Source organism: Betta splendens, chromosome 3 (assembly GCF_900634795.4).
Source record: "Betta splendens chromosome 3, fBetSpl5.4, whole genome shotgun sequence".
Classification (NCBI taxonomy): Eukaryota; Metazoa; Chordata; class Actinopteri; order Anabantiformes; family Osphronemidae; genus Betta; species Betta splendens.
In genome coordinates this window covers 12,963,007-12,977,607 of record NC_040883.2, presented here as the reverse complement: position 1 = coordinate 12,977,607, position 14,601 = coordinate 12,963,007, and the positions used below count along the sequence as shown (strand labels likewise).

At 42.0% G+C, this 14,601-nt stretch overlaps 2 protein-coding genes across 2 annotated transcripts; both read right to left on the bottom strand.

Moving 5' to 3' along the window:
* Window positions 1-271: 271 nt before the first annotated feature.
* On the bottom strand, window positions 272-5,498 carry prrg4 (proline rich Gla (G-carboxyglutamic acid) 4 (transmembrane)). Its single transcript, XM_029143603.3, has 7 exons — window positions 2,776-5,498; window positions 2,544-2,652; window positions 2,288-2,451; window positions 2,175-2,202; window positions 1,772-1,901; window positions 1,252-1,449; window positions 272-1,132 (listed from the first exon to the last, which is right to left on the bottom strand). Exons 2-7 carry the CDS (start codon window positions 2,638-2,640, stop codon window positions 1,105-1,107), a joined length of 645 nt encoding a protein of 214 aa, XP_028999436.1. The 5' UTR covers window positions 2,641-2,652; window positions 2,776-5,498; the 3' UTR covers window positions 272-1,104.
* A 142-nt stretch (window positions 5,499-5,640) lies between these two features.
* Window positions 5,641-10,485, bottom strand: eif3m (eukaryotic translation initiation factor 3, subunit M). The gene is made up of 11 exons (XM_029143602.3): window positions 10,327-10,485; window positions 9,435-9,567; window positions 9,051-9,189; window positions 8,778-8,901; window positions 8,579-8,673; window positions 8,386-8,469; window positions 8,198-8,297; window positions 7,953-8,034; window positions 7,072-7,215; window positions 6,773-6,833; window positions 5,641-5,883 (listed from the first exon to the last, which is right to left on the bottom strand). The coding sequence occupies exons 1-11, from the start codon at window positions 10,366-10,368 to the stop codon at window positions 5,760-5,762; spliced, it is 1,128 nt and encodes a 375-aa protein (XP_028999435.1). The 5' UTR covers window positions 10,369-10,485; the 3' UTR covers window positions 5,641-5,759.
* Between the last annotated feature and the right edge of the window lie 4,116 nt (window positions 10,486-14,601).

Here is a 14,601-nt window from a genome sequence, read left to right as displayed (position 1 = left end):
AGCCCGGTGGTACCGGCTAGGCCCAGTTTGGCACCCGCGAGGGCGTGCATTTGTCTAACTGTTCACTCTATTATATAATAAAATAATAATAATATACAAACAACAGCACGGAGTCGGCTGGGTGACCAAGAAGTCAACAAACTTCATATTCAGACTAAAATCTCTGAAGTGTAATCTGCAATACAGTATTAAAACGTTAATAATAAATATTACTATACTACTATTATTATAATACATTTATACGCCCAAAGTCAAAAGATGACAAATTAAATTAAATAATTAAAATATACACTTTAATGCAAAAACCTTCATAAAGATCTCTGTTTCACAATTCTAAGCTTCAGATTGTACTCAACAAGCCAACACTTAATCATTTCTCATATTGTAAGGATGAAACATTGATAATGATAATTTACACTGACATAACTTCCCCTCGAAAGTTGAGTAGACGCTGAAGTAAAAAATGACTTCAAATAATAAATGCACACACTCATTATGGTTGCTGATGCTGACACAAGCTGTCAGACTTGAAAGATAAAAATATGCACATCTGAAAACAAGAGGTAAAACATGGTGACTTAAAGCTTGAAATGAATGTTAAAACAAGCTGGTAGGCCAGCGCATCAATATCACCTTTCATACATTTCTTTTATGGCAATAATAACGGTGATCTGGTCCTGTTTTCCTTTTGAAGGAGACAGGAAGCACACATCAGTCTGTCTCTGTGGGATTACTATTAATACTTCTGTAATCAAACAAAAGCCCAGTTTCACACTATGTCATTATACACATCTTGTAGCTTTAGCCACTGGGCAGCATGTCACCACATGTTACTGATTCTTCATTTTCCTTTTGATAACAAGCCGCAAAGTCAGTAAAATGTATTATAAAGCTTATTCAGCACAGAGCAGGGATTATATTTCATAGTATAAACACACCTGAAAAAACAGAGGCCAACAAAAATCATCCTTCTGGCGCTAGGAAGAGAAAGGAGGGCAAGCAGGAAAAGGCACATTCGACATTTGGAGGCGCTGGGAAAAAAGTTGCACACAGACGTTACACGTGAGCTTCACATTGAAATCCAGATACGTTGTCCTCAAGGTGCTACCGCCGAGTACTTCCGGGTCGGGAGCTAAAATAAGAAACAAAGAGATATTACTAAATATACATGAATAACCCGTCTGTGTGTATACAACAAAAACCTGACGAGGGAGTTATGACAGCTGAAAATACAAATTAACATGCAAATACCCAGGATATGGAGGAGGTGGAGCATCGTGCGGTCCATTTTTTGCAATAGCCTGCTCATAAGAAGGCAGACCGCGGGGGTCTCCTGCCTCCACGGGGGGTGGACCCTCAGGAGGGTGAAGGGGATGTGACGACGACACGTCCTCCAGCCGGTGCATTATCAGGGTAGCGTTGCTCCGGTTCCGGCGCCCTTGTACGGAACTGAGAGAAGGGAAAACACACTTCCTGTCATTCTCACGTCATCGAATTCATGTAGGAGTCAACTATAGAGATGAAGGTTCAGTTTTATTATTCACCACTTTGCTAGGATTTGATCATGTTTCCACTGAAATACTGAACATTATGTCACTGTATACTCAGGTTGTAATGACATAATAAACAACTTTTTTCATCACACACAGAATAAATCATTTAAGGAAATGTGAAAATACAAAAAACATCCTGGACAAGAACAGCATCATGTTATACTGTAAATATGCAGGATTAACAGGACTGTCATCAACACCCAAACACTCCCACTCACCCTGCGCTACTCTTGCGTTTGCCTTTGCAGAAGTACCACATCAGCAGGACAATAATAACAAGGGCCACTCCAGAAGCAATCAGTCCCACCAGCAGCGCCGTCACATCAACCCGTGGCCCTTTGTCCTTCTCTGTGCATGATCACAAACCACAGGCCTGATAAAGACAGCCGCGTTATGCAACGCGCACTAGTCACCTCAACGTTAGGGATCTTCCTCGTAGTTGCCTCAGAGCGGAAGGAGAGTATCGATAACATGTTTGCCAGGCTGCGTGTTGTGGTGAAAAGTTGTTCAACGGGCTTTGACAGTTCCATAATTACCCCTGACTCAACAGACGTCGGTATATTTGGTTACATAATCAAAGTTGTCACATTACAGGATGAGTCACTTCTAGCTTGCTCTCACCTTCCAGGTATGTTTTCCAAAACGCATCCTGTAAGACAAAACATCAGCCTTACTGTGGTGGGCTCAGCTGCAAAGGCATGACGTCATTGAGGAACTGGACCGCGTCACTTAACTGTGTCCGGGATGTTTTCGAAGACCTCCCTCGCTTCCTCGTAGTTACACACTTCTTCAATGCATTCTCTTTCCAGGTTGCCTTGAACGAACATCTCGAAATCGAACCGGTTGAGCAGGAGATGGCGACCCAGGAACAAATGAGCCTCCCCCTCGGCTAGAAACACTGGGCGACATCCAGGAACAGTACGCGGTTAACAGGGACGCACCTGGCGGAACGGAGCGGAACTCACGGGGTGTTGGAATGGGACCGCTCACCTTCGTGGTCGGCTTCGTGTGCGGAGGGAGGCCCTCGGACACAGGCCAGCTCCCCGCAGGCCAGCAGCTGGAGCAGCAGGAGCAGGCGGAACAACATGGTCGCGGGCACCTGTGCGGCGGGTGGGGCGTTCGTTAGCATCGGGCTACACAAGCTAGCAGCACCCGGCTACTCCCACATCCCACCCCAGCACACGTCACCCACCCCCCAGCTCCCGTCGAAGGCCCACGTTACCTGCGGTTAAAGGCGACACATAATAAAAAAGTGGGCTCCTCCGGCGGCGAAGTGGGAGCGACGAGCCGGTAATCACGTCCCAGCCTCGGCGATATTCCGGGAAACTTCTCGCCTCAAGACACGAACAACTGTTGCGTCTGTCAATCCGTGGAAAAAGTGCAGCGCGGATCGCTTTTTTTGAAGGCGAAATCCGACAACGTCGAGGTGAAAACGTCGTAATTTCAACGAAACTATTTCGGTAGATAAAAAAAAACTCCCCTCCGTTTACGGGAAACGGAGCTGGAGTCCGCTCTGTCCGGAGCACCTGCGTAGACTGAACCAATCCATGGCGTTCACCTGCAAAACGAAAGCACGAGACTGGAGGCGCGTGTCGACACGTGGCCGCTAGATGGCGACAGAAACCGCGGACGTGAAGGGGTTCTTATCCCAGGAGCATTTTATACCCAGCTCCGGAAAAAAAAACACAAATCCACCAGGATAACGTCATATGTTTGACTCACACACCGCAAGTGTTGGCTGCTGCTCCCAGCGTCACTTCAAATGTTAATGATTAATTAATGATTGACTAATTATACTTAAGGCTAATCATTGTGTCTCATAGTTTATTTCTGGGCGTATCTAATTGTTGCAATCCTATAAATCACATCCAAAACACAATAGCACTGAACGAGGACAAAGCCAGATCAGACAACTAATATTAAATATTAGGCCCAGCCTACAGGTTTACACTCTAGAACTCATTCAGGAGTGTTTTGTGACGTGACCTTTGGGTCATCTAGCGAACAGTGGCTCACCATTATCTACATGGTCGTCTTACTTTAACTGCTTTGGCCAGAGGGCCTTTTTCATTTTTACAACATACAATACTGTAACATAATGCCATCCGTGGGGATCTTTGCTTCAGGACTCTTGTAAATTCACTCAACCTAGTCTCATAATATCACTCAGTAGCTTAGGAGCTGGTGACTACACCTCTGTGCACTGGCCTTGTAGGGGAAAGGATGCCACAATGTGCTCTATCCTCATGACATCTGTAATTTAATACACAGGTTTGCTTCTTCCACGAAGAATGGTGACTATAGCAACTTTACAGACACAAAACAGCAAACTGTTCAGTAAGCCTGAAGATCAAGTCACTGCCTAGTGAACTTTTCTCCATACTTGTGTTTACTCTCTCCATGTAAATAGACGTATCTGTCTCAGGCCTCTGGGCCTCTTAGTCAGTGTTTATGTAAAGCGGAGATAGGATGCAACTGAATGCTATCTTTTCTGACTACTGCATGGTGCTAATTGAAGCGCAGCACGATCCCCTCTCTCCTGTACTCGGCTGCATCTCTGGACAGCGTCAGACTCTTGGATTTACCCAGAGGAATGTTGATATCAAGAAAAGGAGCGATGACATGAAAAATTCCAGACTTCATCTAGTACGTGATGTCAGATGATACATTTATCTTACGCTGTAGACTTAATATTCGTCTTATAATGCTAAGATGTTTCTCACTACAGAAAACAAATGTGAGCAAACATCTGTGCTGTAATACCATCAACTGCAATGAAAAATATTATATAGGCTAAGTCATTACTTCACACGTACCCTCTATAATATGAAATAGGTTTCAGTTTTGCAGCACAAATTCACAACTGCTGTCCGTTGATAAGGAGTCATGGTTTTTGCAACGGATAAACCAGTTCTTGGAAACCGTATTTACATCTGTGTCTTGATGACCATCCAAAAAGAGTTACTTAAAGCCAACAAGACAAAGGGATCAGTATCCAGAAGGAGAAAAGTAGTTCACCATGCAGGTGGCTGTGATGGGGTTACGCTCCCCAGAATGTGCTCTGTGATTTACACCCTCCGATAAGAGCTGGAGATGCTGCACCGTGCGGACGGCGGCGCAGAAGTGAGCGCTGAGCCTCAGCAGACCTTTGGTACCACAGTTAGGACAACACTAAATGTGTGCATCGTGCTATTATTCCCCTTAAGGAGAACAAAACCATTTAGCAACATGGCTGCAGTGCTCAGATAGTAATTACACACCAGTGAGGTAAAGAGGCTGAGCTGTGGCTTTATTAGCTAAAGAAAATAGATGGGACGGTGGATTTGCAGCGGGGGTGGGGATTCAAAGAGTGCAGTGTCAGTGTACTCTGCACTTTGTCAGTTTGTGCTGATTTCATCATGGCCTCAGACAGAGAGAACTTCAACCGGCCCCTTTTACACATAATGCCTGGGTTATACATCACGAGGCTTCACATCCTAATGTTCAGGACTAGCGCCTGAGAGCAGATTTCTGTGTTGGATAAATGGCACTTTGTTACAATAGGCAAACGCAAGGTGAACTTAAAAGTGGAATTTAAATGGCCTGGCCTGGCTTTCCCCCATTTCCAGCAGATCAACACAGGGTGAATCATGCCGACTGCAGCAGAACAGTATCTATGACCTGCTGGACAGTTTTCAATTTACAGGGGCAGTGAATCAGCCTACACTCAAAACCTTAAGCGTAAGTGCAACAGTAATACTGCTTGAACTCCAGCAGAGTCATTTCAAGTTCAACTCACTATTGTCACCTCTCATTTGTTCCCAGACATGTGAGCCTGTTGTTGCAGGATGTTTCTCACCCCCAAGTTACAGCTCATCTAATACTGCCATTTGGCCTTTTAACAAAAAGCAGATGTTGAGAGCTGCTGCAGTATGAGCCCCCATTACAGTCACCGTGGCTTTCTAAAACGATGATAAGGCCACTGTGGGGTATTTGTCTGGAAAGACTGACTATACAGTAAATGTATTCAGCTCGTAACACAGTAAAGCTTTTGGAATTTTCGCAATGCATAAAAAACAAAACAAAAATAAAAGATTTTAAAATCAAATCTGGTGATCTCTGGTTCTTTTATTGGATGTATATAAAAACTGACCAATTCAGGCTTTGAATTTGGAAAGCAAAAAAAAAAAAAATCAGGCGGGTCGAGACAGTTGGGTTAAGGTGGAGTTAAGCAGAAGGCGACAGCGCTTGCAGACTGGTTTTGACGGATGCTAGGTTGGCCTTCCAGGAGCTGAGGGTGTCGTACAGCTGCTGCCACTGCTGCTTGCCAAACGTGCGGTGTGTGCTGTGGCTGTTCGAGTGGAAACAGAAAAGTAAGAATGTTAAATTGTCACGTCCTGCATCCTTGGATAATAATTTGACCAACATTCTTGGTCAAGACTGAGTTTTAGTCATTTCTTATCAGAAAAATGCTGCTAAAATTTTAAATCTGAGTGACGCCTCAGTGCGATGTGGTTTGTCTTACTTTGTGCAACCTTAAGGGAGCCGTGCAATAGTTGGCTCTGAATAGATATGTGGGTGTGTGTAACTTCAAGGTGTTTTATATTTTCTTATCTGGCAGTTTTTAATTTTATTATGAAAATTTTATTTTATATTTATTTATTTATTTATTATCACTTATTATTCACTTTTAAAGGCTCTTAAACCAAAATGATTGCATTTTAATTTTGTTGTACAACATATGAATGACAATAAAGTTATTCTATTTAAAAAATTTAAATGTTCTATTAATTTACCAGAATATAAAGGTCACATTTGATATTTGTTGTTTAATTGTATTAAAACTAGCCAGTTCAGCCTGGAAAATTAAAATACAGTGCAAATTCACATTCACGCAAAAGGAAGATGTGTATGGAGAACCAAAACCACCATAATCAAATATAAAGGAAAATAATGTACTAATTTTTAAATTATGAATATACAAATATATAAAAAGAAATGTATAAAAGCTTATATTTACAGTAAAACATTTAATGTTCACATTTATTCATTTTTCTATTTAAAAGAAAAAGATTGATGCATTTAGATTTTATTTTTCTCAAGCCGTTTTTCTTTTTCGCAAAGTGTAGGCAAATGAGCCGGGCGTGTCTTAATTAGTACATTTATTTCCTTTTTCCTTTATATTTGATTATGGCGGTTTTGGTTCCCCATAGATGTGACTGGGTCACAGAGATCCTTACCTTACTACAACTTTTTGCTGTGTCTGGTCGATTTTGCAGTACACCATCTTGGTACGAACAGCTAAAAAAAAAAAAAAAAAAGCAAAAAAAGACAGATAAGATCAATTAAACGAACATATTTCTCTTAATTACTGTGTTTAATTCTGGTATATTTACAGAAACATTCAAATAATGTAGGTAGCTAATCTCACACACAAAACACTGAGCTATTGTAGGCTACACTGTAACATTTAAAATCCAGTAATCACCACTGTGTTATAATTGTGGATAGGGAGCACTGAAAGATGAAGTTATTTTACCGTCAATGACGAAAGCTTCCACGTCATCTGCGCCGATCTGCAGCTCCTGTTGCATGGTGTCAAAGGAGATCTCCTTGAATTCCACCGCCATGCCCATGAATGTCAGCAGACGCATCTTAGCCATGTTCTGCTCATGAGACAGGCCTGGACAACAATACACAAGGTTCATTAAGCACGGAACAGTCACAGTCGATTACTCTCGACTCTGGGAGTTTCCCACCAATAATTGTTTCTACACTTATGAGCATGCAGTCAGGGAATCTACTCATTAACACAAACATCGCTGCACGTTGTCTGTTTTGAGAGTTCATCCTACACATGGTCTTAATTACACCAAAGCCTTTAATAGTGAGAAAAAGACACTCTGCTGACACGCACACATTCCTATAGTGTGTCCACAAAGCACAGTCCATTAGCTCAACATCAACAGCCAGTCCTGAAGAAGGACAAGAATAAAAATTACTTAATTATGACATTACATATTGATGTTGGTAGAATTTATTTTTAATGAACTTTTTATTGCACAAAAATATTTATAGCAAATGTGTATTCTCATTTAATTACTACCGAGATTATGAATTCTTGGTATTTTTGTCATCATCTTTAGTCAGATTTATGTTTAACCTATTTAAAAATAGTGTCAAATGTTTTAAAGGCATAATAACATGTTTACTATAGAGATGTGCATTTTGATTATAACAAAAGAACAATAATGACGTCATACATTAAAAACAGTAGGAAGCAGGGATGAATTCTAACACTGAATACGTGCAGGTAGGTTATTGGTTAACTGCACTACATGTTTTCTCATTTATTTATGTGCATTGTATTAAAAACCTTAGCTATACGTGTGTGTGAAGATGATGTCTTAAGCCACTTACCAAGAGAATCAATAAAGTCTTTGTTACTCTGATAAAATTTTACATAAGCTGCTAGCTTCGCACTCACAAAGATGGTCAAGAGCTGAAAAAAGAGAAATACATTTTTTTCCGAAGATGTAAATTGTTATTTTGAAACAGACATCACATCGCTCTAGAGTTCTGCTTATTTAAATGGAAGTGAAATCCACTAAACTATAAATAATTGTGGGAATTTATTCATACATAGCAAATCTTTCAGTACTCACGTCATGGATTAATTCTCCCTCCAAAAAGCGAACAGGTTTCAGGGTGAGCAGGTGGTCAAACAGGTAGGTGTTTGGGTCTTTGAGAGCCCGGACGATACACCTAAAGAAAACGCAACACGACAGATTAAAAAGGAGCAGCACATCAAAGCTAAAAAAAAAAAAAAGTTAAACAAGTTTGTGGTCTTTACCTGTGGGCATCAACACGTGCTTGTGATGCATTGTCTTCTGTGTAACTTCCCAGCAGCTCAACCATCACCTTTGCTGCAGGCTCACTGTAAAATTTGTGAATATGTTGTTAATAATGAGATAGCGAAGATTTAAATAACACTAATATGTATTTATTAAAATATCTGATTCTCTGCAGTGCAAATTTATCGTTACCTTTTTTTACAGTCAACCAAGGCTTCATAAACAAGCCTCAACAGTGTGTGCTTCTTTTCTGTGTTCAAGTTCCAATCAATAATCCACTTGCGCACCTAATCAGAATCAAACACACATATCAAAAATAAAACAAAGAAAAAAAATGAACACTGTTCTTAGTTATGGTTGCTGCAGATAATTGGGGTGAGGAGAAAAATACCTGATCAAGGTCAGTGGGGATGAAGGCAATGGCATTACAGGTTGCTGCCACCTTGATGAGGCTACAGAAAACAGTGTACCTCACTGGAGTGTTCTCATCCATGCCGTGGAACAGGTTACTCAGCCTGTAACATTACACAATGAAGGAAACTAGTATGCAAATTATATTTTGTACATCTTCAAATCAAGGTTTCCATTCATCTTAAAAGATTCTTGATTTGTTAAAGTTTCAGAAAGAAAATACAGGCGATTGGAAAAAAGGCATTGGACTCACAGCTGCATTCTGAGAGAGGGCCTTTCTCCTTCACGGAACTTCACCAGTTTTTCACACAAACTTTCAATGAGAGCCTCCTGCTTCTCTGTTTCCAGGATTAACAGCAGAGACACGATACTGTTCATCACACTTTCTACATCTGCATGGACAGAGGGGGAGAGAGGGACAGAGATACATGAGAGAGATGCTTGGCTTGGGGAGCAGAAGGTCCCAGGAGTTAAAACCTCTGTTTACTTTAGGGTGAGTCTATTCACAGATAGTGATATTGTGCTCAACCTGATAACTACATATTTGTACTAGAATATTTATTAAACTAAAGTGTGCTTGTCAATATAGATTCATTTCTGCATTGCTGTATGTTAAATTCACACCATCACACGGTACCTTTGTCATCGTCTTTAAGGCAAACATCACAAGCCTCGATGATCTGAGCCAGATCTACATGTAGTCCACCTTCAGAGTTCTCTTCTGAAATATCAGCTCCTTTGGCCTTGATGTAGGCCCTCAGCTCTGATGCCTGCACGGCACATTTTTATTGCAGTTAGTGGTTAGGTAAAATCTTAACACATAGAATAGGAAGAAATATGGACTCAGTTGACATTTTAAATTGCTGTCACTATAACAGACCTTAAACGCTGTTGTTCAATCTTTATTTAATCTATGTGGTGCTGCAACTAAATTAATCTCCGTTTTTACTTCAAAGATTAGCTTCCTCGGGGATGGGATGTTGTACTAGATAGTCTCGTTAAATGTGTAAACTATAAACAGAAGGTGTAATGTTTTATCGGTGTCACGTTGTATGCATTTTGTTTTAAATAAATAAAACATTTGATTTGGCTCACAGGTTAACAGAACTTCAAATCTAACTATAGTTGATTACGCAGCAAGCAGGACGTGTTGCAGCTAGTCTGTTTATTTCTGGTGGCTAAGCAAATAGCATTGTTAGCTATATTAACTCTAGGAATACATACGTAACAATATTAAGCGACAATCAAGTGAGCTACAGATTGCCGACAGCTTTGATTTTCAATGTGTTTCATTTGAATAAACATTTAAATAGTATGACGTAATGACAATGTGGTTGCCACTGAGCTTCTACACAAGGCAGACCATGAGCATGTAGCTAAGACAGCTAGCTAAAAAGATCTATCGGCTAGGAGCGGTTAGCATGGAGGCTAGCTAAAATGCTACGTTATCTGGATGAATACGTTTACATTAATTTACGCGTCCGCCAGAAGAACACTGCAGAATATGTTTCTAAAAGCAGCGGTCGTACCTGATCTTCTTCTGTAATATCGATAAACGCCGGGACGCTCATTTTTAGTGGTTTTGTGAGCACAGATGATGAAATCCACGCTCCCACAGCTACCGAGACCTGAGCGGAAGAGAAAAACAACAGCGCCTGAGAGGGAGTTTCTACTTCCGGGTTAAGTTGTTAAAGTCGTCCAAGCTAAAAAACGACCATAGAGGGATTTGTCTCGGCAAAATTCCTCCAAGTGACATTTTTAAACGTAATTGTGCGTAATTTAAGAAATATCATTTATTTTCTTATGATATTGAAATAAAATACTTTTATATACAGGTGTTTAAAATTCCCCATATCAGTGATGTATAGCTTCAGCGAACCCCTTCATGTGAGAGCATCACGTGCTAATCCTACATCCTAATCTTTTATTTTTCTTTATCCCGATATCAATCACTTCTCGGGTAGATTAACCCTGGATGTCTTGGATGAGAGTTACAGAGGTGAACCTGATCTCCAGATCCCTCGCAGAGGTTATCTGCCTGCGCTTCGGCCCATCTGTGTAGACCACCATGGCAGACCTGGCCCAGAACTCTCCAACCCGGAAACTACGGTGGTGTCAGAGGGCAGCGTTCTACCACCACACACCCGCTGACCTATGGACACAGTTGCTGGACCTCTGCACCAAATAGGATCCTGTATATTGTTACCCTGGCAGGTCCCTCTGTGATTGAAGTGAATGAGGTTAAGAGGGTAAATGAACCAGGAATTCGCCACGAAACGATGGAGTCAGGTTTCTAACACACGAGGCTGCATCACTGGGTGAAGCTACGTGGAGTGTTTTCCGTCTCCCAGCTGCACGTGATGCTGCCGAATGTTCACCGGTCAAAACAATATCATTTCGGAGAATTGAGAGACCTCATCACACATCATGCTGTGTTACAGTATAATTCCTGTTCCATGTTCCTGTTCCCTATACAGCTGCAAATAGGGAACTGAACCCTGTTGAGCAGGAAAGTTTAAAATCCTGTTCTGAGGGGAAATAGCTGGAGTGTTTCACCATAGTGCTCACACAATGCGTCATTCTGTTGGGAAGGCGAGTGCCTGGTACCAGATCCCACCCTCACTGTCTCCTTGCCCTCATATGCTGTCATGGCAAGGAATTTATAGCTGCTTCTCCACAAGTGTGCTTGTGTAACTAGGGGGCTTTAGTTTATCTGATTAACAGCTGTTGTCAAGTGCCTGGTCTATTTCAAGTTCACAATAAGAGATTTGCAGGCTTTGAAGCTCCAGGTGCATGTGAGCTATTGTTTTTGTCTCCTTTAGAAGGTCTTTAAAAATGCCACAGTGTGATATGATGCTTAATAGGCCTGCTAATATTCATGGCCGAGTGCCTTGAAAATAGCAGGGATGACAATAAACCATTTAGCTCCAGGAACCGTGCCTTGTGCGTGTATTAATCAAAGATTTACTCTGTTTCTTATCATTCTAAATCTCACCTGGCAGTGCAGCCTCCTGGGATGTAGCAGACCTCACCCGTGTTTTCCACTGGTGTTGATGATCTTGTGTCGGCAGATATTGAGTGTTGGTCATTCAGGTCGAGTCAGGAAATCTGTTTTTATTACAGAGACCCTCCATTCAGTAGGGTTGTGCAATCAACAGGTTTTGCCAAAAAGGATTTATATAATTTTACCTTGGCTTAAATTTTGTCTTAAGTCTCAATTATTTATTCTTTTCCTTGTTGCAACAGCCCCTCACTGAACTGGCTTTACAGTAACTTAGAGGCTGACACATCGTCCACACTCACTGTCTGTTCATTGATGAAATAATTAATTCTTGTGAAAATATTTAAAAGCAAGATAAATAAAAAAAAAAACGAGACATGACAAAACTCTTACGAGTCTAGACTTTTGTTATTTACCTCTGCATTCCCCCTTTTTCCATATCAAGCTTTTCAATAATTCTATTTCGTCATGTGTATATATGTAGGGTGGTCAGTATCTCCTAATGACTTCGGACATGTGTGTTTGATTGGTAATGGCATGTTTTCTTCCTAAACTGTTGGCAAATTGCCTGTTCAGCCTCCTCAAAGATAAATGAGCGTGTGTTAAATTGTAAGTCGACCCCAGGTGTCTGCTTTCTCCCTGTCAGCCAGCCAAGTGGTGAGTGCTCATGTAAACCAGCCTCGTGGTCATCATCCAACATGGCCGCCTACCTTCCACCCACTAATTGTCTGGTTCCCACAGTTCCGCCTGCCTTCACAATCTCTGAAAAATCCCCCTGCGCAGGCTCATCCATCAGCCAGTGACCTTGTCAGGGTGCATCGCATGAGTAACTTCCCTACTTCCCTAGGTGGAGCGAACTGCTTGTTAATTACTTATAAAGTGACACACCCTCCCCCACACGTACACACACAAGCTCACGAAACAAATAAACAAACAAAGCCAAGGTTTTGAGCAGAGGTCAGTTCAAAGCCCACTGTGGTTCAATGCATGCGAAATCCCCTGATCCCCTCTGAGGCACCTCCACACACAGCTGGTCGACGGGGAGCAGATTTCAATCATCTAATGCACTTTATCCATAATAATTAATCATCACCTATTGGTTGATTACATGTCAATGTTTCATGTGAAAAACGTTCATTGTCTTTGTGTGACACAAAACACAGCGTGAAATTGGCGATTTGTGAACTTTGAAATAGTTTATAATTCATATGAGTCTGATCATGAACTTGTTAATGCATTGTCAAACATTTTGAAATAATTGTTAGCGAAATATTTCTTTGACATCTTTTACGAATCCGGCTGCTCGGCTCAAAATAAAACACACGTCGTGACCTTTGCAGCCTCTTGGGTTTGTCGCCCCCCCTTTGTTTTACGGCCTGCAGATTTACCGTGTAGCTGAGTCTGACACTCCCATTAAACCCTGAGATAAACGCATTGTGCTCCACCTGCACGGCACTAAATGGGAGACATATTTATCGAGTAGACGGCGGAACAGCTGCGAGTTGAGACGCTGCACTTGACAAAGAATCAGAATCCAAATGAACAATTATCTTGCGTTTCTGTTGGTTGTTGGATGTGAAATTGTTCGCTTAAAATATTAGAGCTTTTTTTGTCCTTCTGCCCCCCCCCCCCCCCCCCCCTCATGGACCATTAGGTCATTTCTACAACAGCCGACATCGGCCCTCTCGCCTTGAGCACGTCTTACTGAATTCCTGTGGTCTGTTGTGATATCTGCTCAGTTCCCAGCTTCCCTTCCAGCTGATCAATCACACAATGCAGCCACAGCCTGATCCATCTCCAACTCAGTCGATTTAATTAGCACCTCCGCATGTATTTAATCCTCCTTTTATGTGTCCTGTTGATGCGACCGCCGCGACATCACGCATGACCAGAGGGAGCGCGGTGCGTGAAATACCACCGTTATCTCGCAGTATCACGCAATGACCAGCTTCATATCACAGCAAGGACTGCGGTAATCAATCAAAGTGAGTTTGCATTTGTGGTGTTTGACCTGTGCGCGGCTGTTTTTCTCCCCCCGGTGTGGAATGCGTGTGCTCAGTTTCAACATAATGAAAAAAAAAAAAAGGACGAAAAGAAGAAAGCTGCAGTCTTCCAGGAAATCTGACTTTCTGGTCGGGGAAGATCGAGTCACAGCAGCAGGACCGGGGCTTCTTAATGATGGAGTGGTCTCTTGTCATCGCAGCTTGTTTATATTACGCACACTCAGGCTAGGAAGAGCAATAAGTGCTTAAAAGGAACCGTCAAGCGGATTCAATTGGGGATATCATTGCACAATATTTGGCTTGAGGCGATATGTGCCAGATAGCAGAAAAACTAATTAGAGGCACACTAAACTGTGTGAAAATGCCTGATAGGTCCAAAGTGAAGCTCCCGTATGGGGCCTCATGGTAATGCATGGCATAAAAGCACCAACGCTCAAACAGAGCTGTGCTCGGATTGAGAAAGTTCCTGTGAGATGGTATTTCCCCAAAGTCAGATGTCAGAGGTTACCGTCACACTCCGTTCTGATTTATACTTTTTCCCACAAACATCAGAGTCATCACGTAAAGCGTTGGTCAACTCGCCTCAGAATGATGCTCAAGGGTATGACAACAGACAGTAACCGCTAGAGATATCTGCAATGTTTTGTGATGACCGCTCACACCCCGAACACAGCTGCTAGGGTGTGACAGCGCAGGCTGTGGTTTACTGTAAGGAGCTGATAGTGCCTGGCCTTGGTTCTGACACAAAGGCACCTGCTGGGATGACACATACAGCACACTTAGTCAGCCACATACAGCTG